Consider the following 23,050-nt stretch of genomic DNA (forward strand, 5'->3'; position numbering starts at 1 on the left):
AGCTCAGCAAATGCTTCTTGTGTCCTGTGTTCTACCTGGAAGCTCTTGCATTTCCTAGGAGAGTATATTTCTCATGTTCTCAAAGAAGCTAGAGCCCCCCAGCCCCCAATGTGGACATGTGACCTAAGTTGCGCCAATCAGAAGCGCTGTTCTGCAGGCCACTGTATATGGTCCATGGTACAAATAGGAGAGAGGTGTGTTGGGGGAGGGGATAAACATGTGGATGCATAAGCATGTGGAGTATATATGCATTGGCTGGAGGTCAACCTCAGGTGTTATCCCTGACGTGAGTCTCTCACCCTCCTGGAGCTCATGAAGTAGGCTAAGCTGGGTGGGTGATCCATCTGTCTCCATTTCTCCAGTGTATGGATGACAAGCATGTATGTGCCACAATGCCAGACTTCTCTGGAGACTAACCTCAAATCCTCATACTTGGATAGTGTTATAGGTAGCTTTTCTCTTAACGTGATAGACGTCATAACCAAAAAGCAGCAAGGGGAAGAAAGAATTTGGCTTGCAGCTTACAGTTCATCAATGGAGTAAGTCAGGGTAAAAACTCCTGCCGGAGCCTGGACATTGGAACTGAGAGGCAGAGGTCATGGAGGAGTGTTGCTTCCTGGCTTGCTTCCCATGACCCGTTAAAAAAATATAACTCAGGCTCACTGCCTAGGGATGGCACTACCCATAGTGAGCCAAGCCAATTTATTAATTGGCAATTAATTGGTACTCATAGGTACACCCACAGGACACTCTGGGCACTACAACCTGGAGGGTTCTTCAGTGGGGTTGGCTCTTACAAGCTCTAAGTTTGTATCAAGTTGATAGCTGAAGATAACAATGACATTTCACCCCTTGTCAAACTTGGGAATATGAACACAGCACTTCAAACTATAACCTTTTCTTTCCCGTTTGCCCCCACTACCTCATGCCAACATCATAATATAAAATACAGTACAACTTCAAATCTCAACACTCCCAAAGTCCTGGGACCCTTTAAAAACACACATTCTCTCATATATGCACTCCTGGAAAATAAAAACAAGTTATTTACATTCTTCTCCCAAGAGAGAAGAGGACCATAATTTAATCAGATCAAAGCAAGAGCAAAAATCGAATGCTGGGAAAGCTCAGCGTCTACCACCTTGGACTCATTCACGATCTTCTGGGCTTCAGATGTCATCCTGTCTGTACAGCTCTGCTATCCATAGTGCGCATGTGCTCCACACCAGATCTCCTGCTCTTCTTGGGGTTATCCCATGGCCGTCACATCTCGAATACACTTTGCGGTCACCAGGTCACCAGGGGTGTCAGCTGACCTCTCCTCAGCCAAGCCTCTGCTTCTCTCTCTGACTACTTCAATCTTACACTTTTCGTGCCACCCAAACCAGTTCTTTGTGATAGACTCTTAAACATTGCCACGTTGGGCTTCCAGGTTGAGATGCAGTCTTGTCCCATTCTGGGTTACAGCTTCTATGTGCTGATCCTGAGGAAATATCCCCCCCAAAGTTTTGAGTCAATGACATTGATCACTTTTTATTAACCACTGCTGATTTGTCAGCCCCAGCTAACCAGCACCCATTGTCCCAGCAACTCACAGAGGGTTTCATTCCCACAAATTCTTAATTTAAATATATTACACAACAGACTTTCAGAGTTCTGGAACTTCACAAGCCTGGCCTCAATCTTCAGCATTGTTCTCACCATTCTTGTCTTCCAGCCCTCCATGGAGCAGTCCACTAAGCTTTGAACACTCACTAGCCCAAATTCCAAAGACGTCCATAATCCTCCCAGAATAACACCTGGGGTTTAGTGGCTGAGCCAAGTCCCCAGCTCACACTGTGAGAGCTCAAGCCTGATTCTACAAAGCAAGGGCTACGAATCTATTTGTCTGGAGAAACAAAGAGGGCTTGGTGAATCTTCACAGCTAGGAATATGTACCCACAGGAATAAACACCCCTCACTCACGCTCGCTCTGAGCTGGGCTCTGTTCCCCAAGTTTTACCAGACCCCTAGCTCATCCTCACACTAACTTTTGGCTACTCCTGTTCTTTGAGCCTGAACTGTCCTATGCAGGCTATTGTGTTTAAACACTTGGCTCTCAGCTAGTGACACTGTTTTGGGAAATGTTCCCTTTGTTAATAAGTAATAATTATATTTTTAAGATTACCTGTGGTTAGCTTAAAATATTAATTTTGGCCTAAAACAGAATAGTTATACTGGTTTGTTTGGGGATTGGTATATTGACTCTCTCTCTCTCTCTCTCTCTCTCTCTCTCTCTCTCTCACACACACACACACACATTTGTGATGGTGCACACACCTATGCCCATGGGTTCAGAAGTCCGAGAACATTGTGAATTCTATTATTCTCCATCTTGTTGAGATAAGGTCTCTCATTGAATTTGGTGCCAGGCTGGTGGCTACAAAGCTCAGGAAACCCTCCTGCCTCTGCCTCTCACAGTGCTAGGGTTGTTGCTAACTCAGTCACACCCAGTTTTGTATATGAGTGCCGAGGGTTTGAATTCAGGCCCTCAAGGTTGTGCAGCGAGCTCTTACCCATGGAACCAACCCCACCCTCACCCCCACCTCCGCACTTCTTTGTCTTGGCTCAGACTATTAATGTCTTTGCCAGTGAGGTGTGTTTCTTGGAAATAACAACTATTTGGATTGTATTTTTAGTTTACATCTCTTTTTGTTGTTGTTGTTGTTTGTTTGTTTGTTTGTTTTTGTTTTTGTTTTTCTAGACAGGGTTTCTCTGTGTAGCCTTGGAACTCACTTTGTAGACCAGGCTGGCCTCAAACTCAGAAATCCTCCTGCCTCTGCCTCCCAAGTGCTGGAATTAAAGGCATGTGCCACCATGCCCTGCTAGTTTACATCTCTTAAGCGGGGGACTTGAGGTCATTTGCATTTAAGATCAGTATTGAGAGAGGTTTGCTGTTTGCTGTGTTTTTGCTGACTGTTCGTCTGGTTAGTTCTTTTCTGCCTCCCCTGTTGGAGTTGGGGTTAGCTGATTTGCTGTGTTGAACATGGGCTGTCTAAGGAAGCTGGATCACTACGAGTCAGGGAGCCAGGCAGCAAGGCTCCTTCGTGCTTTCCCATTCAAGTTCCTCCCTTGAATTCCTGCCCTGACTTTTCTCAATGCTGGGCCATGGCCTGGAAGTATAAGCCACGCAAACCCTTCTCTCCCCAGGTTGCTTTTGACCGTATTTATCATAGTAACAGAACACAAAGTAGAGCAGCTACTGGAGAGAGTTCTGCTCTTACTCTGGTGTGTTTGCCCTGGTAGGAGAGTTGGTATTTTTCTTACCACACTTCTACCTGGTACTCTTCTGCCTCTGTCTCCCTGGCTTCCCTGCTCATGGATTGCTCTCCACATCTGCTCCATCTCCAGCTTGCTGCTCTTGTGCCCTAACTCAGCCTACACTGGGTTGCTAAAGTAAGCTTCTAATCTGCTATCTTACCTGGAGGGTCTATATTTCTGGTGCACAAATGCATGTTCATGAATGTGTCCATGTCCACATATCCATTCCCCGGACCATGTCCCTGTGTGTGTGTGTGTGTGTGTGTGTGTGTGTGTGTGTGTGTATGTGTGTGTGTGAGTCTGTGTGTGTGTGTGTGTGAGTCTGTGTGTGTGTGTGTGTGTGTGTGTATGTGTGTGTGTGAGTCTGTGTGTGTGTTTCTATGTGTCTGTATATGCACATGTTAAAGACAGAGGTTGATGCTGGGACTCATCTCCCATAACTTTTCTTCTGTATTCATTGAGGCAGGGCCTCTCAATCGAACCCAGAGCTTGCTGATTGGCTAGCCTCCCTCTAGGAATCCCATCTCTGCCTTTGATGGGATGGAATTTCAAGCAGACTGCCGCACAAACCCAGCATTTGTATGAGTTCTGGGCATCCTAACTCCATTGCTCATGCTTTCCTTCCTGCACAGCCTTTTAGCTGTACACCCATCTCCTCAGTCCTCCTTTCTGTCTTAATTTGTCAGTCTTGATTGATGTGTGTCTGCTGGATTTGTCTGGACCCTCCTTCCCCCAAAAAGCCAAACCAACCTCCTGAGTGCTGGAATTGGAAGCATGCACCACCATGCCTGGCTCTGCTCTACTTTTTAAAAATCATATTTTCCTTATGTACTGTGCATGCGCATGCATGGGTACTAACAGAGATGAGAGAAAATCAGAAGGAATAAGTTCCCCTTCTGTCGTGTGGGGCCTGGGGTTTGAACTCAGGGGGTCAGACTTGTCAGCAAGCCCCTTTACCCACTGAGCCATCTCGCCAGCCCCAGCTTCTCATCACTCCCACACACCCGGGTGATCTTTACTGCAACTTCTCCACCTGGGTGTACTTTGGTGTTCCCTTAAGTCTTTTTTAAACATATATATTTTTGATTCTTTGTAGATTTTACATCATTTACCCCAATCCATTCATCTCCCAGTGCCCCACATCCAATCTCTGCCCTTGCAATGCACTCCCCTTGCCCCCGGTCCACCCCATACAAACCAAACCAAAATACCACCTAAAATCTCACCACGGAAGCTGTGGTGTTGTCGTGGTGTGTCACACCACACTCTTTTGCCCCTTTTGTCCAAACAGTGTTACTTGCAGATGTTCATTGCAAAGAGTCATTTGTCTGGTTCAAAGCCTGTTGGGCTTCTGCCAAGCTTTCAATATTGGATCCTTACCAGGATTCCTCTTGGACACCCTGTTGTTGACCTGCATTATGGAAATCCTACAGCTTTGGATCTGCAAGACCGGCCCCTTCCCGTGCTCCAGCAGTTCATAGATGGGGTAGATGTTGGGGTGGACCAACTCTAACCCTGGATCTGGGCCTGGGTGGTGGCTGAGTTAGGCAGTCCTCCTGCACCTGTGCCACTAGAGTTGACTCTCCTACTTTGCCCAGGTGAAGGGCAAGGCCAGCACTCCTGTTTGCTGCAACCAGCAAGGGGCAGGACAGGCTCTCCCACACTTCCCCAGTGAGGGGCGGGACCAGCTCTCCTACTTTTATACCCTCAGGACTGGCTCACCTTCAACCCCACCACCAGGGTTAGCTCTACCTTGCTTGGCGGCTTTCCTGAATGCTGCAGCTGAGGAGGGGAAGGGACAGCTCTCCCGTTATCAGAGTCAGCTCTCTCGATGCCCAGGAGAGGAGCAGGGCCAGATCTGGTCAGCCTTCCGACAGCTACATGGCTCTAGGTAGCTGCCCAGACCAGAGCTGTCTACATGACCTTTGGTGGTAACATGGGCCATGGACACCAACACAGACCCTCACTGCTGCAGGATTACAGACCCAAATGTGGCCTTGGTGGCAGCATGGGCCAAGACTTCCTCATGATCTCAGGTGGCAGCACAGGCTATTCACATCAGGTTGTTCCTCACCACCCTTGCATCTCCAGGTCCACCTCTCTTCACAGCACGCAAACCATTTAGTTTCTCTTCCTTTTCCATCTCTCCATTGTATACTGGCTCATCATAGTGGTGCCCGCACGTGCCTCGTCAGCAATGGCATCTTCTTTTGAAAGGTCGAATGGTTAAATGTCCAATCCAAAGATTCCAAAGGAGACGAATTCCTACCTTTGATGGTTTACATATGCTTGGCCAGAGCGTTGATACCACTAGGATGTGTGGGCTTGTTGAAGTAGGTGTGTCAACGTGGACATGGGCTTTAAGACCCTCGTCCCAGCTGCCTGGGAGCCAGTCTTCTGTTTGCCTTCAGAACAAGATGTAGAACTCTCAGCTCCTCCAGCACCATGCCTGTCTGGATGCTGCCATGCTCCTGCCTTGATGATAATGGACTAAACCTCTGATCCTGTAAGTCAGCCCCAATTAAATGTTGTCCTTTATAAGAGTTGCTGCGGTCATGGTGTCTGCTCACAGCAATTAAACCCTAAGACACTGGCCAAAGTTAAACACAGCACAGAAAAAACACAGAGCTGTAATGCATGGCAGAGTCGTCCAATCTTACAGTTGAACCAACCAACTTAAGGGATGGATAGGCCAACTTCGATGTAGGCACAGCTGGACATGTCGGTCAGCCACAGTCTACACTTTGCAGCTGCAACTGCGATGTAGGCACAGCAGGATATGTCGGTCAGCCTCAGTCTACACTCTGCAGCTCCTGCTCTTCTTCCTCCGTGAGGATGCAGTCTGGGAGTCATAGCCACTCGTTTGTTTTCTCAGAGGAAGAAGGCAGAGGTCACCGGCACCTGCATTTGTTGCTGGCTCTATTGATGAACAGTGCATTCCATCATTTTCCCAGCAGCCACCTGCACAGCTCCAGTTCCACCTCTCTTCATAGCACACAATGCTTGCTTCTCTTTTCTCCCATCCTCCACCTCCTATTTGCTCATATCTTTCTCCCCCACCCTATACCACCTACACATGCTCTTCTGGCCATGCCCGGCCCAGTGAGGGCAAGGTGAACTCAAAATATTTATCTGTGGTACCTCTCCTAAGTTTTTAACTGCAGTCTTTAGCTTTGCTAATAGATGTATTCATGATTACAGAGTTCCCGTAATCACCTTACAGTATTTTATCCATTATCATTATTTTTATTATTTTCATTATTGCTTATTCTCAATTAGTGCTTATGAGACTTACTTTTTACCCAGGAGTAATGAGAAACGTTTACCTGGGAGAAGCTAGAACTATGCTCTCTGTGTGTGCTCACGTGGATGTGGGGGGTCAGAGGTCATGCATCTTCCTCAGTTTCTCTCCACCTTATCTTCTGAGACAGAGTCTCTCGCTGGTTTGTTGCCTGGCCAGGGAGCCCCAGGAATCCTCTTGCCTCTGCTTCCCAAAGCGCTGGGATTACAGATGCCGGATGTTTTCATGGGCTCTGTGGAGTAGGGCTCAGAACCTCATGTTTGTATAGCAAACACTTTGCCAGCAGAGCCCTCTCTCCCCAGCCCCAAATATACGTTTACATTTCCAGATTCAGGGCAGACATTGTGGTGCACCCTGGAGCCCCAGCACTCGGGATGCAAAGGTGGGAAGTTCAAGATCAGAAGTTCAAAATCATCCGGCTGCATGGTAAGTTTGAGGCCAGCCTGAGCTACATGAGGTCTGTGTTTCCAGGATACAACACAATGCAACAAAACCAACACAAATCTCCAGATGTACTTGTCACTTAGGTTTCTGAGTATCTTTTGTTTCCCTTCACCCCTCCCTCCCTTGAGGAACTGGGCTAGAACCCAGGGCCTCGTGCACACACAGGAGAGGGAGTGGCAGGTACTCCGCACTAAGGCACTGGCCCAGCCCTTTCTTACTTTGTGTCAATCTTGCTCTGCCTGTTATCCTCCTGCTTCTGCCTTCTGAAGCCCTGGGATCCCAGGCAGGCTGAGCACTGAGCTCTTTGCTAACATGTAACTTGTAACCGATATTATGTTTCCTACATAAGCTAGGCTATGTTTCCCACGCTGTTACAAACCTCTCTCCGACTTGCAGGATTCTGTAGCTATTGAGAAATTCATTTCTTTGTTCCCCAAATCTCCTAAATCCTATGGGATTTTTGTCTGCATGTTCAGTCAAAGGCTGAGGCAGGGGCTTTAAAATTCCAGCTGTACTGGTGGATTCCTGTGTGCATGTGTGAATGTGTGTTTGTGTGTGTGTGTGTGTGTGTGTGTCCGTTCATTTGTTTGGGTGTGTGCATGTGAGTGCACTCTCTTGTGTCTGTAAAGGCCAGAGGTCACCATCTGTTGTCATCTCTGGTGTCTTCCTCAGTCCACAAGCTTCTGGGGTGAGCTTGTCTCCTGTCCCCTATGCTTGGGTTATGCAGTATGCCACACCCAGGTATTCAGGTAGACTGGGGGGGGGGGGCAGTGCAAATTCATGCTTTCATACCCAAAATGCTATGAGCATTTTCCTGACTGGCCACCTTCACAGCAGTTTGTCTTCTTTAGGAGGAAAGTTATGCTCACAGGAGCACGCAGGTTCAGAATTAGTGTAAATGGCCACGGAAGTCCACGCTGCTATGGCCCAATCCTCTTTATCTATAGAGGCCAGTTTTGCATTTTGATTAGAGATTCTTATCACTTTCCGTTTGCTTTTCACTAAGTCTTAGGGGGTGTCTCCTATAGACAGTGTGTAACCTGTGTGTGTGTGTGTGTGCGCACACACATGCATGTGTGCACATGCACGCGCCAGTCCCTCCTTCCACCTTGTTGGAGAGACATCCGTACTGAATGAGTCAGGCCGGCTGGCCTCTGGGCCTCTGGAGAGTCTCTTCCTTCCGTCTTGCTGTAGCTGCTGGGATTACAGATGCACACTATTGTGTCTGGCTTTACATGGGTGCTGGGGAGCTGATCTCAGATCCTCACGTTTGCAGGGCAAGAGCTTTTTCCACTGAGCCATTTCCCCAGCCCCAGTGTTGGAAGCTCACATTCTTCACAGACACTGACAGGTTTAGATTTACTCCACCCACCTCAGGGCTTTTCTTCTTGTCACATTTTTTTCCTTGTGGGCCTATTATTTATTGTTTTATTTTATTTATTTATTATTATTATTATTATTAATGGATCAGTGTTTTCCCTCTGTATGTTTGTGCACCATGTGAGAGTGCCTGCTGCTGACAGAGACCAGAAGAAGGTGTCAGATCCTCTGGAACTGGAATTACCAACAACTGTAAGCTGCTATGTGAGCGCTGAGAATCAAATTCTGGTCCTCTGAAAGAGCAGCCAGTATTCTTAACAGCCAAGACCTCTCTCTAGCCCTTTCTGTAATTTCCTTTTTCAAATCTTTCTTTATATTCTGAATTTGTTAAAGGTTCAGGATTTTAAAAAATTCTATCTTATTCCCTTTTTATAAATACACTGATTTTCTTATTCAATATATATTCATTGATGGGTTTCTAATTTTCTTCTGGTTTTTTTTTTGGGGGGGGTTGTTTTGTGAAGGTGGGTTTGCTGATGTTGTTGTTGTTGTTTTGAGACAGGTTCTGATCATGTAACTCTAGTCCAAATCACAATCCTCCTGCCTTTGCCTCCCTAAGCCCTGGGGTTAAAGTTGAGCACCACCACAGTGGATCTCATGGGCTCGTTTTGGCATAGTGGTGTGCACCACTTTAATCCCAGCACTAGGGAAACAGGGGCAGGGGCAGGGGCAGGGGCAGGGGCAGGGGCAGGGGCAGGGGCAGGGGCAGAGGCAGAGGCAACCAGATCTTTGCTAGTTCAAGGCCAGCCTGGTCTACACAGGGAGTTTTAGAGAAGCCATAGCAACAAAGTGACACTCTGTTTCAAAGAAACAAAACAACAACAACTACCCAGTAAGGCTCCAAAGCTCCTGGAGCCTTTGCCCTGTCACTGGGATGGGACTGCCTTCCTGTGACTACCGTTGGTTTCATTCTGTGCCTGCTTTTTATCTTATTTGATGGAGACAGAGACTGACTGGGTACCCCCATCCACCCTGGAACCCAGTCCTCTTGTCTGCCTCCCCAGGGCTGAGATTAGTGTACACCACCATTCATTCCTTCTCTCACTAGAATTTACATCATTAAAACTTTTGGGAACATGGAGGGAGATGGGAATTTCCTTATTCTGGAGAAAGTGCCTCCTCACGCTATCACTGAGAAATATTAGATGCAGTGATTAAGGACCATAGGAGCTGGGGAGATGGCTCAGTGGATAAAATGCTTGCTACAGAAGCATGGGGGCACAAGTTTGATCCTAGCACCTGCTCAAAAGTCAATTGCAGTGACATCCAATTTACCCACCTGGGGAGGAAGAGACAGGACGATTCCTGGGCAGGTTTAGTGAGAGAGCCTATCTCAAAAAGGTGGTGAGGTGGCTCAGTTGGTAAAGACACCTGTTGTCTGGGTGTTGCCCACCTCAGTTCAGTTCCTGTGACTCATATAGTAGAACACACACACACACACACCACACACACACACACACACCACACACACACACACACACACACACACATGTAAATAAATGGCAAAACATAAGGTGGGAAAAACAGATGAAGACCTCTGGCCTCCATCATACATGAACACGTGTGTACACACCTGCACGACAACAGGTAGATAGATCACACATTCACACCAATAAATAAAATCAAATAATAAATATTAAAACAAATATCATCTACATGGTGATACCTCAACTCCACTACCCAGGCCCCGCCCCTTCCTGGACTGCCGCCCAGGGCTTCCCTACTCTCTGCTATGCAGTTCAGTAATTAAGATGGTTCTGTACAGATGTGATGATCCAGAAGGAAAACCAGAGGCCCAGAGGCAGCCCCGCTCCCACGTGGACGCCTGATTTATGGCAGTCCAGGCACACCCGGGAGCGAGGAAACTGTTTAATAAATGCTACGGAGACAATTCGCTATTCATGTGGAAAAAATGAAATTGAATTTCAGCCTCAAATCATAAATAAAAGTCACTTGTGGAAGACGGTGGGAGAGTATTTCTGTGTCCTTCCTGTGGAGGGGAGGCCTGCTTAAGCCAGACGCAAGGAGGGCCTACTGTAAAACACAAGATTGACAAATTTCACTATGTGAACAGGCAAACTTTGCTCACTGCAAAAAAAAAAAAACAAAAACAAAAACAAAACAAAACCTAACAGAAGTGGGGGAGGAGGGGCAATGAAGAAGCAAGCACCTCAGGCTTGGGGAGACGCTCTGTTTGTAAAGAGCTTGTCAAATGTGAGGACCTGGGCTCAGTCAACAGCACCTCCCCCCTCCCCGCATAAAAAGCTGCACTTGGTGGTGTCTGCTTGGAATCCCAACGCTGGGGAGGAGGAGCCAAGGAGGGGGCGTGGCAGAGCTTGGTGGCCAGTCAATATATCGATGAGCTCTGGGTAGAGTGAGAGACCCTGTCTTAATAAATAAGGTGGCGGGTGTGTGTGTGTGGGGGGGGGGGGAGGTTCAGTGGGATGGCTCAGCAGTAAAGTCACTTATTGACAAGCCTGAGGACCTGAATTTGACTCCCAAGACCAATGTAGTGGAAGGAGAGTCATGTCCCACCAGTTATCCTCTGACCTCCATATGCATGCTATGCCACACGCAACAACAAAAGTAACACAAAGTTTAGCCGGGCGTGGTGGCGCACGCCTTTAATCCCAGCACTTGGGAGGCAGAGGCAGGTGGATTTCTGAGTTCGAGGTCAGCCTGGTCTACAGAGTGAGTTCCAGGACAGCCAGGGCTACACAGAGAAACCCTGTCTCGAAAAACAAACAAACAAACAAACAAACAAACGTTTAGTCGGGCATGGTGGCATAGAGAAGCTGGAGAATTTAATTTTAAATTTCTCCCAGATCCTTCCAGCTTCTCTTTCTCCCTCCCTCTTTCTGAAAAAAAAAAAATCCCAAAGAAACAAAATAAAAATATGAAAATCAAAACAAACAAACAAAAACCAACCTAACAACAACAACTGCTACTATAACTACTACAACAAAAAGCCCAAACAAAGCAAAATGAAACAGAAGCCCCCAAGAAAACCATGAAGTTGGTCTCCGTAGCATTTATTAAACAGTTTCCTCGCTCCCGGGTGTGCCTGAACTGCCATAAATCAGGCGTCCACGTGGGAGCGGGGCTGCCTCTGGGCCTCTGGTTTTCCTTCTGGATCATCACATCTGTACAGAACCATCTTAATTACTGAACTGCATAGCAGAGAGTAGGGAAGCCCTGGGCGGCAGTCCAGGAAGGGGCGGGGCTTGGATAGTGGAGTTGAGGCATCACCATGTAGATGATATTTGTTTTAATATTTATTATTTGATTTTATTTATTGGTGTGAATGTGTGATCTATGTACTTGTTGTCGTGCAGGTGTGTACACGCGTGTTCATATGTGATGGAGGCCAGTGCTTTTTGACAGTGGGGAACTTTCCAGCTCCCCACCTTAATTTGGGGGACAAAGAACCTCTCATTGCACCTGGAGCTCACTGATTTGGGCTGGCCAGCCTCTGTACCTCCCTCCCCAGCTCAGCAGTTACAGACGTAAGCTACCACAGGCAGCTTTTTATGTCAGTTCTGGGGTAGACCCACACTAAGCCATGCCCCTGACCCCAGCTATCCTTGTCACTGCAAGATTCCCTACCTCCCAACTCATAGCCTCACAGATATTGGTCTGCCTCAGTTTCTCCCCCGACCTGGCTGCTCCTGTGTGAGTTGGAGAATGGGAACCTCCGACTACCTCCCGCCTCCTCCTCTGATTTCCAAAGTGACTGGTGCTCGCCAGCCAGAGGCTCCCGCAGCTTCCCACAGCCCTGCTCATAATCGTGGGGAATAATCTTCATAAAAGGCAAACAAATGGTCTAATTTCCAGGCAAAAGGGGATCAGATTAACGAGGCACATAGCAGAGCGCCCTGCGGCCACAGAACCAGCACTTCTAAGATGTAATGCCACGGAGTTACTGGAGCCATAATTTAGTGCAAACACAAGTAATTCAAACCAGCATGGGCAGCCTTAGCCTGGTGCCTGGGAGAAATCATTGCACACACACACACACACACACACGCTCTATATCAGTGTGGCTGATGCCCATCTAATGACTTATTCATAATGTGTGTCTGTACATTACTCTATGCACATATTAGATATATATGGGCTGTATATATTTCTCTGTACTCAAGTGTATGTGTATTATGAACAAATGTGCTTCTCTGAACATCCATCCATCCACCCACCCATCCATCCATCCACCCATCCATCCATCCATCCATCCATCCACCCATCCATCCATCCATCCATCCATCCATCCATCCATCCATCCACCCATCCATCCATCCACCCATCCATCCACCCATCCATCCATCCATCCATCCATCCATCCATCCATCCACCCACCCATCCACCCATCTACCCATCCATCCATCCACCCATCCATCCATCCATCCACCCATCCATCCACCCATCCATCCATCCACCCACCCATCCATCCATCCATCCATCCATCCATCCATCCATCCATCCACCCATCCATCCATCCATCCACCCATCCATCCACCTATCCATCCACCTGTGCCAAAAAAACCTCAGCTGTCACCACCTACCTCAATGACACAGATAAAGTGATGCCTATACTCACAACATCCAGAAGCTGGGGCAGGAGAATTGTGAGTTTGAGGTGAGCCTAGGCTATATACAGAGACCCTATCTCAACATACAGACAAAGAGCAAAGCAATGATTCTAAATACATTGTATCTGTAACTATGTGTGCACACATTAAATACCCGAGTATGCACACATATGGTATTATGTTGAATGTAGTACTACATATATAGTGTTATGTGCATGTTTTTATAAGTATCTACATTGTATACTTAATGTGTTCATACATATTTGTAGCTGCATACACACATGTATGTATAAATATAAGCATATGTACTAATAACCCTGTGGATGTAAGTAAGGTACACAACTCAAGTACATACATTGGCACATATGCACATATGTTGTGCCAATAACTTTATGTAAATACATGGCTTAGGTACAGATCTTCTTACATACAACCTGTGTCTTTAGCTCCATGTATTTGTCACTAAGATCTGGGTCACAGCGCGTGTCATACTGCAGAGACAGCCCATTCAATTGCCACAGGCCCAGGGGACAACTCCATACATTTACATATATGCACATATATGCGCATGTGAAGCACAGGTAACAACACACAAATATACTGTCCTGTACACAAATATGACACAAGTGTACACCCAGGAGAGCTGTCACACACATGCCCTGTCTCAACACATAGACTAACAACAAAGAAAACTAAAGGATCAAAGATGGCTCAATGGATGAAGCGTTTGTCACACAAGTGTGTTTAAGCCTCAGAATCCACGTGAAAAACCCAAGGATAGTGGCATGAATTTGTAATCCCAGAGCTGAGCGATAGAGCCAGGAGGGTGTCTGGGGTTTGCTGGCCAGACAGTCTAGTTCCATGTTCAATGAGAGACCCTGTCTCAAAACTATCGGTGGTGGCACAAGCCTTCAATCCCAGTACTCAGGAGGCAAGGGCAGGTGGACCTCTGAGTTTGAGTCCAGCCTGGTCTACAGAGCAAGTTCCAGGACAGCCAGGGCTGCACAGAGAAACCCTGTCAAAATGAAATAAAACAAAGTCTAAGGTGGGGAGTGGTTGTGGTCGATACCTGATGCCAACACACAATGCATGCACACAAGTGCACACACACACACACGCACACACACACACACACACGCGCACACACACACACACACACACACACTTTTCCCATTGTCCTGCCTGCACCCTGCCGCAGAGTGAACAGCTGAGAGGGTCTTCCAGTCTGGTCTTTGGCTCTCAGTGCCAGTGCAGAGGTTCCTACAGCACTGCATATCACTGACTCCTGGAGGAGGCTCTGGCTTCCAGGGCTGCATGACTGTGTAACTTTTGTGGCCACCAAGGGAGGGGCAGCCAGGATTGGCATCTCTCACTTGCTGCCCTGGGGCTATGGCAACCCCTGGGTCTCTGGTGGAGCTCATAAAGGGTTAAGAGGGCCACCAATGCAAATTAGGCTTAATTAATCCTTTTCATCAGCTGCAAATATACCTTCTGAACCCTATTAAGAACATGAATATGCAAATGCAGACCTTTTAAATTTTCATTTTCAAGGACTTGGGTGTTGGGGTTTGATTAGTGAATTCCGTTAACAGCTTGTAAACCTTGTGTAAAATTTAATTTTCTATTTTAAGTATAATATAAAAAAGGAAGAGGGAAAAGGTTTGGTGGTGGTTGGCAGTTGGGCTAATTGTGGGATGATACTGGAGGTTGCTGCCAAGCTGATTCTGGGATACTGTTGACACCCCTCCCTCCTGCTCTTAGCCCATTTTCCAGGTGTGGTGACTGAGGCCACAAAGGAAGGCTGGTGCTAAGCCAGCATGGAACGGAGGAGGCTTCTGATGTCTGGGCTAGGGCACTCACAGCTGGAAGAACCCATGGTTTGGGTCAGAAGGACCTTAAGACACTGACTACTCCCGCCAGTCCCCTCTATCCCTGAGCAGGCCTACCCTGTCACTGTACACAGGTGACGTGTGCTGGCTAGTCTTAGGTCAACTTGTCACAAGCTCCAGGAAAATGGAGCTTCAAATGAGAAAAATGGCCCCGCCAAAATGGCCAGTAGGTAAGACTATGGGGCATTTTTTTTTTAAATTAATAATTGATGTGTGAGGTCCCAGCCTATTGTGGGTGATGCTACCCACCCCTGGGCTGGTGGTCCTGGGTGCTATAAGAAAGCAGGCTGAGCAAGCCATGAGAAGCAAGCCAGTAAGCAGCACCTCTCCGCGGCCTGACTTCCTGGATGGACTACGGACTGTAAGCTGAAAGAAGCCCTTTCCTGCCCAGGTTGCTAGTGACCACAGTGTTTATTAAGGTGGTAGCAGCTCTAAGACACCATGCTTCTCTCTGGCTTCTGCCTGCCTGTCAGGAAGAATAAACAGCTTCTCTCTGAGAACATGGCCTGCCCGGTGAGCGTCCGCAGAGCCTGACAAGCCAGGCCTACTGCTGTGGAGCCCTCAGAGAACATAAACATAGGACCATTTATATGGCCACCAAGCCCCGAGTGCAGCTAGTTCAACCTGAGGTGGGCAAAAAGTAGAAGAGACACCTCAGTTTCGAAGACCCAGTACCATCAAAGACTAACCCGTGTCTCCTTTTTTTTTTTTTTTTAAAAGACTGATCACAGGCTGAAATGGGAAATTTTTGGATGTATTGTGCTATATAAAACATATCTGAGCCGGGCATGGTGGTGCACGCCTATAATCCCAGCACTTGGGAGGCAGAGGCAAGTGGATTTCTGAGTTCGAGGCCAGCCTGGTCTACAGAGAAACCCTGTCTCGAAAAACCAAAAAAAAAAAAAACAAAAAAACCCAAAAACCCAAAAACATATCTGAAACCTAATCTCAGTTCCTTCTTTATTGTCTTGTCTCTGGTGTTTTGTTTCTTAATTTGGGATGTGTGCAGTTTGTGGGTACATTGCCTGTTCATGTCCATGGAGGCCAGACGGCACTAGCAGGCCCTCCACAATCACTCTCCACCTTAATTTTTGAAAGACTGTCTCATCTTATCCATTCAGCTTGGCTGGGTAGCCAATGATTCCAGGATAAACGGGTCCTCAGGGACATGCAAGGCACTCCCCTTAATTTACCTGGGGTCTGGGGACCCAAACTCCAACCTCTACGCTTGCATAGCAAGCCCTTTACCTACTAAGCCATATCCCCAGTTCTGTTCCTGGTTTGTTTTGAGACAAGGTCTTGCTATGTAGTACAGTCTATGCTATGTAGCTCAAGCTGGCCTTGAATTCACTAACCTCCTGCCTCAGCTTCCTGAGTGCTGGGCTCATAAGTGTGTACATACACCTGGATCTAATTTGCACAACATCCTTGGGCAAGAACTACACTAACTTCTGTATTCCAATCTTAGGATATGCACTGCTAAATGATATAATTGTAGCCCAGGCTGTCCTTGATCTCATGACCCTGCTGCCTCATCTTGTAGCAGTATCTGGTTGAGGTCAACCTTCTCGGGTCTCTATGCTACATAAACACTCTTTTCCATCACCCCTGATTGGTTAATAAAAGAACTGATGAGCCGGGTGTGGTGGCGCACGCCTTTAATCCCAGCACTCGGGAGGCAGAGGCAGGCGGATTTCTGAGTTCGAGGCCAGCCTGATCTACAAAGTGAGTTCCAGGACAGCCAAGGCTACACAGAGAAACCCTGCCTCGAAAAACAAAAAACAAAAAAAAAAAAAAAAAAAAAAAGAACTGATAAGCCAATTAGCTGGGCAGAAGAGAATAGGGTGGGACTTCCAATTCTAGTCTAGGGATCTCAGAGAGAGCAGAGAGGGAGTGGAAGAGGAGGAGAGGAGAAACCGTGTGAACAGGAGGATCCTTGAGATAGTGATGGGAGAGCAGGCATAAGGACACATGGACCACCAGAGCAAGCCAAGGCCAGACTCAGATGAAAGGCAACAGACCATGTGGACAGGAAGATCAGCTCAGAACATGTGAGCTTAGGCCTGAAGCTTGTTAACAAATATACCAAGTCTCGGCATCATTTGCTTAGAAGTTAGAAGGGGCTGAACAGGGAACAGAAAAGCCTTGCAGTGATTTGGGAGAAAAAGGGGGTGTTGACACCCCCGCTCCCAAAGAATTACAGTTATAGCTGCATATGCCAGAAAAGCTGGCTAGCATGCAAGTTCTAGGGCAGTGGTTCCACCTTCCTAATGCTGCGACCTCTTAATACAGTTCCACAGACTGTAGTGACCCCCAACTATAAAATTATTTTATTGCTACTCCATAACTGTATTTTTGCTGCCGTCTTGAGTCATAATATAAATATCTGAAATGCAGATGGTCTTAGGTGACTCCATGTGAAAAGATTGCTCAACCTGCGGGGTCATGACCCACGGGTTGAGAACCACTGTTTTAGGGACTTTTCCTGTCTCTTAGGAACAACGGGATGACAGCGTGGAATGAGTATACTCACATCGCAGCGAAGTGCCAGCGACGGATTCATCGTATTAGCTCCACTTCATACTTCCTTAATGTGGCTATTAAACATTCCTGATTATAGCTCTAACGTTATGTATGCCCACGTGTGGGTATGCATGTGTGAATGCAGGGCCCATGGAGGCCAGCTGAGACATCAGATCCTCTGATCTGGGGTTACAGGTGGTTGTGAGCCACCTGACATGGGTTCCGGGCCCTCTGGAAGATAGGTATGTGTCCTTAACCACTGAGCCGTCTCTCCAGCTCCCACTGAACATTGCAAATGATGTATGTCATCGACATGACATTTCATTGAGACAGCACTGTTCCATAGGTGAGAAGAGAGTGATTAAAATATCTCCTTACATATATATGCATATTATAAGCAATGCACTAAATAGAATGCGAGGTGGGGATAAATGTCACAGGGGAAAAAATGAAGCAGCCTGGCTGGGGAAGCGGGACCCATGTGACCTCAGCTTCAATGACACATACTCAATGACACATACAAAGTCCCAGCCCAAGGTCAAGGACTGTAGATACTTCTCCTTGGGTCCTCAAGGGATCATCCGTCTGTGAGTCTGTGTTCTGATCATTTGTATGCCTCTTTGTATGCCTCTTCATGCACATGCATGTCCATGCGTGTGCATGTCCATGTGTGTGCATATTTGCACATGGAAGAGGCCAGAATTCAACTCTAGGCATGGTTTCTCAGGAGCCACTCACCTTATTGATTCATTGCTGAGACAGCTCTCTCAGCAACTTGAGGGTGAGTGGGCTAAGCGGGCTGCCCAGAGTCCTGGGCAATCCTCCTGTCTCCACCTCACCTCATTCTGAGGCTATGTCTAGTGAAAGGACACTGTGGTACAGCTTAAGGCAGCTAACACATGGGCAGATCTGATTCCATGCAAGATGCTCCTTAACCAGGCCCTGGAACTTGGCTATTCATTTGCTTTAAAGACAGTGGCACGGGAGTGGGGGTGGGGTTGGTTGGGGGTGGGGCAGTGAGATGCCTCATCGGGTAAAGGTGCTTGCTGCCAAGCCTGATGACCTGAGTTAAAATCTCTAGGACCCACATGGAGGACGGCTAGAACTAACTCTGGCAAATAGTCCTCTGACCTCCATCTGTGCTCTGTAGTACATGTGCTGCACACACACACATACACACACACACACACACACACACACACACCCCTGCTGAAATGCAACAGCCCCGGGAGTTGCTGGCAGCTTGCTTCCCTGTCACTGAGGAGTTGGTGTTTCTGTTAGCCTTGTTTCTCTAGAAGCCCTATGAGAACCTTCGATATTTGTGTCTTTCAGATTCAGCAATGAAACCCAGTGGCTACGGATCTGTGGACGGTTGATGGGAAAAAGTGAGCTGTACAACAAAGCAGTTATTAAAAACTCCCGTGCAGAATCTGACGAAACAAACCTGGGCACTCTCGCCCATCCACACAGAGGCATGCAGGTCTGCCCTTCAGGCTGGGAGCCAAGGGAGGGGCTTCTCCTTCCTCCACTGCCTGTCTCTTTGGGGGTTTATTAGTTTTTTTCTTTAATGATAAGAAGAATGTATTCAAATTGTAGAGTTAACTAGAAAGCAGTTATAAATATAGACTTTTCTGGGGCTCCTTGCTCCCACTTGTTGGTGTTCTCTCTCTCTCTCTCTCTCTCTCTCTGCAGCACATCCCTCTCTGGGCAGAAGTACTACTCAGATTGCAAACACGCATGTGCACAAGCTCATGCATGCAGAGCCAGTGCCCAAGTACACTAATGTATATACACACATATGCAGTTATGACTCATGTTTCCATATGCAAGCACATGGCTCATATGTGCATAGGGTGCATAACTTCTATGTGTAATGGTGCACCATGTGCATATGTGTATTATGCATGTTTGCGCTCTCAACTGGGAGCTCCTGGGCCTTTGAGTCTCCCTTTCCCGCCCGTGTGAGGATAAAGACAGCCTGTGCTTGACCTGGGATGCTGGGAAGCAGGAGGACCATCCATGTCTGACTCTGAAGCTAGACCCACAGGTGACTCTGGAGCAGGACTCCTTCATTCCTAACCTACCGTCTGATGCCACTCAGCTGGAAAGGTGTGATCGGAGGGAGGCCAGCTTGCCATGGGAGAGAGCCAGCTGTGAGCTGGATAGTTCACAGGTGCAACCAGTCCCCCGCTGCCAGGGACTCTAAGTAGGTCGATTCTGAGGCTGCCCTGGTTACCTTCACTCTGGCCTCTGAACAGCCTGGTGGTCCCTGGGACGGGTCAGGAGCTGGAGAGACACCCACAATACACCCACAATTTGTACATCCCAGAGGGCCTTGCACCAGGCAATAAAGAGCTCAGCCATGGGTGAATTTGTAGCTCCAGCTGAGTGTGACAGGAGGGAGTGGAGGCAGCTGGGGGTGGGGGCGTGGGGGGCGGGGGTCCCTTGGTAGGGGAGCTGGAGGCCTGAACACAGCAAATCCTGTTACCTCCTGGCTGTGATGCTTGTCACCATGCCACTAATCCCTTAAAGTGAGTCATTAGCAGCTTAAGACTCATTTATCAGTGGGGGCCCAGTGAGGAGCTGTTGTAAGCTGGGTGGGTGAGGGTGGAGGGGGGTGGGGGAGTTTGCCACAAGTAAAATTTTCTCTGGTCCCCGTCTGAGTGCTCCCGGCAGGCTCTCTCATCTCCATGCTCTTGCAGGCATGTGAAGAGGGTATGGTACACTCAGGTGCCTTGTCTCTCAGGACAATCCAGACACATCCCCCTCCTCTCCACCTCTGCTAAAGAAAACCTGTTAACCAGGACACTTGAATGTGGTACAGACTATAGACGGCCGGGCCTGGTTGGGCCCCTTGCAGGGAGCTGGCAAGGGAGGGTTACCCACTGGACACAGAGGCCTCCAGCAGGGGAGAGGCAGGGAAGGAACCAAGGCAGGGAGTGAGACACCCAGGCTCAGAGGGATGGGACTTGAGCACTCCCACCCCATCTGCCTCTCAGGCTGTGTGTATGAGCAGGCCTGCTGGGGTGTCCAGGGAAGCACAGTACAGTGTGGTGAGGCCTGGACAGTGAGGTAGCTTGAAGCCTTGGACACAATCCGGGAAGGAAGATAAAGGTAGCACTTTATTTCATTAGTCTGAGACTGTGGACACAGGCCACAGTCTGGCCACTGAAGCCTAAGCAACCAGCGCATGGACTGGAGGCTGGTGTGGGTACACCGTGGGACAGTACGTGGAGCAGTGACTGGAGGCTGGTGTGGGCACACCGTGGGACAGTACGTGGAGCATGGACTGGAGGCTGGTGTGGGTACACCGTGGGACAGTACGTGGAGCATGGACTGGAGGCTGGTGTGGGTACACCGTGGGACAGTACGTGGAGCATGGACTGGAGGTTGGTGTGGGCACACCGTGGGGCAGTACGTGGAGCAGTGACTGGAGGCTGGTGTGGGTACACCGTGGGACAGTACGTGGAGCGGCTCTAGAATGGGGTGGGGTGGGGAGTAGTGGGGTGTGATGTGGCTTGGTCATCCCCAGTAGCTTGCTCCTGCTAGCCAGGGACAAGAGACAGTGGCTGCTTGAGCAGAGGCCATGGCTAGTGTTTGTGACATGATACAGCTATGGGTGGCAAAGGGATCTGGGGAAGATGTGGGCAACTGTAGACCAAGAGCTGGCTCAAGGTCTGGGGGATGCATGTGAGAAGCTGCAGGTACAGGCTAGGCCGAGGTCCAGCGGCTGTAGTGAAGATGCCCATGGGAAGAGGCTAGATAGAGGTCTGGCGGCTGAACAGCTCTATGGTGAGCGCACTGAGGAAGGCAGGGATGCTGTCCTGCTGCAGCAAGTGCAGTTCAATGAGCTCAGGCACAGACCGTGAGAACTCTGTCTCCAGCAGCTGCATCTTGGAGCCCGAGGGTCCTGTGGCCTGCAGGAGGAGAGAAGAGAGGTGAGTCAGCGGTGGCTATTGGACAGGTGTCTGTCCTCACATGCTCCCCAGTGGAAAGCTTGTTGACTGCCACTAGAGTGGAGCCTGAGCTACAGGGGCCCTGGCTTGCTTCATGCACTCAGTAGGCTAGAGCTGCCCATTGAGGCAAAGTTCAAGGCAGAGGGAGCTGAGATTCACAGCAGGGAGCCAGTCCTGCCTCAGGGCTATCCCAACTACAGCAGGCTACAGATTCCTGGGGACCTCCATTCCAGTACCTGGATCTTCAGCTGTTTCTTGCCTGACCTGGTGAGGTGAAGCAAGCCCAGAGCATCTTCCCAGCTGAAGCCAGGATGCTGGGTATTGAGATGGAGGTTTAGCCCTGACGGGGAACTCTGGAGCTCTAACTGATTCTTGCCCTGTTTGATTGATTGATTGATAATTAAAAAAAATTTTTTTTAGATATTTTCTTTATTTACATTTCAAATGTTATCCCCTTTCCTAGTTTCCCCTCCAAAACCCCTTATCCCTTCCCCACTCTGCCTGCTCACCAACCCACCCACTCCCTCTTCCTGGCCCTGGCATTCTCCTATACTGGGGCATAGAACCTTCACAGGACCAAGGGACTCTCCTCCCATTGATGATTTGTAGCAGGCTATCCTCTGCTACAAATGCAGCTAGAGCCATGAGTCCCACCATCTTGCCCTGTTTTCTTATGTCACGTGTAACTGAAGGGAGGACACAATGGCTCTGCGATCGATCACTGTGAAGGGGAGGTGGGTTTGCAGCTTGCAGGCAGGGTCACAGCTGCAGTGTACAGAGCGCAGTTTCCCTGGGTTTGCCCAGGTTACAGGCTGTCTGGGCAGGCTACCCTTCACTATGCAGGCTGGGCTGGGAGAAGCAGACAGAGCCCCTGGGCTTTCCCGTCATCCTTCCTTTCCCAACGCTCACTTATCCTGGGGCCTCCCCTGCCAATTGGCCCAGCCATACCTTAGAGGCCCAAAATATAGAAGGACCACTTGGGTAGGAGAGAAAAGCCCCTGCTGGCAAGGCCAGGCAAGAAGTCACAACTCCACATAGGACCACTCCCAAACCTTGGGTCTGAGTGGGGTAGCCCTCCCCACTTAAGACTCAGAAAGACAGAGGGCCCAATTAGGAGCAGAGCAGACTAGCTGGTTCTCCAAGGAAGAAGCATGGGGGTCCGACAGAAGGAAGTAGGTCTCTGGGGTTGTAAACCAGGCCAGAGCCCATCAGAAGAGCCGTCTGAAGAAAGGCAGGCATCGGAAGGCTGAACAGTCAGAAGTCAGAACAGAGAAGAAGTCAGAACAGTCGTGCATCACTGGCAGCTGCTCAGCTCCTGTGGGCCAGCCTTGCAGTGCCCAAGCATGGCCATGTGATCCACTGCTGTCCCTCCAGTGTGCTCCCAGGCCACCTAGACACCAATGTCTACAGTGACATGACCTGCAGTGATGCAGGGATGAACATAGTGCAGTTTAGCTACACATGTGAATAAATAATCCAGCCATGAAAAAGGACAAGCTCAAGGGACTTTGCGCATAGTAGGCTGTTTATGTGGTGCCATTGGCATGAGACATCTATATAAGACAACAGGGCAGTGGCAGGAGGCTGGTGGTGTGTGCCACGAGGAGAGCTGAGAATGCCTGCTTTGGGGATAGTGTTTCTCTGTGATTTAGCCTATGAGGAAGAACA

At 48.6% G+C, this 23,050-nt stretch overlaps 1 protein-coding gene across 2 annotated transcripts in view; it reads right to left on the reverse strand.

Moving 5' to 3' along the window:
• Nucleotides 1–20,527: 20,527 nt before the first annotated feature.
• Mad1l1 (mitotic arrest deficient 1 like 1) overlaps nt 20,528–23,050 on the reverse strand; it is a 331,728-nt gene continuing 329,205 nt past the window's right edge. For both annotated transcript variants that reach the window (XM_021162520.2, XM_021162521.2), the window contains exon 18: nt 20,528–21,343. In XM_021162520.2, coding sequence (XP_021018179.1) covers nt 21,185–21,343 — 159 coding nt within the window. In that variant the 3' untranslated portion in view covers nt 20,528–21,184. The remainder of the gene's footprint in view (nt 21,344–23,050) is intronic.

Source organism: Mus caroli, unplaced genomic scaffold (assembly GCF_978045245.1).
Source record: "Mus caroli unplaced genomic scaffold, Mus_caroli_1 scaffold_4, whole genome shotgun sequence".
Taxonomy (NCBI): Eukaryota; Metazoa; Chordata; class Mammalia; order Rodentia; family Muridae; genus Mus; species Mus caroli.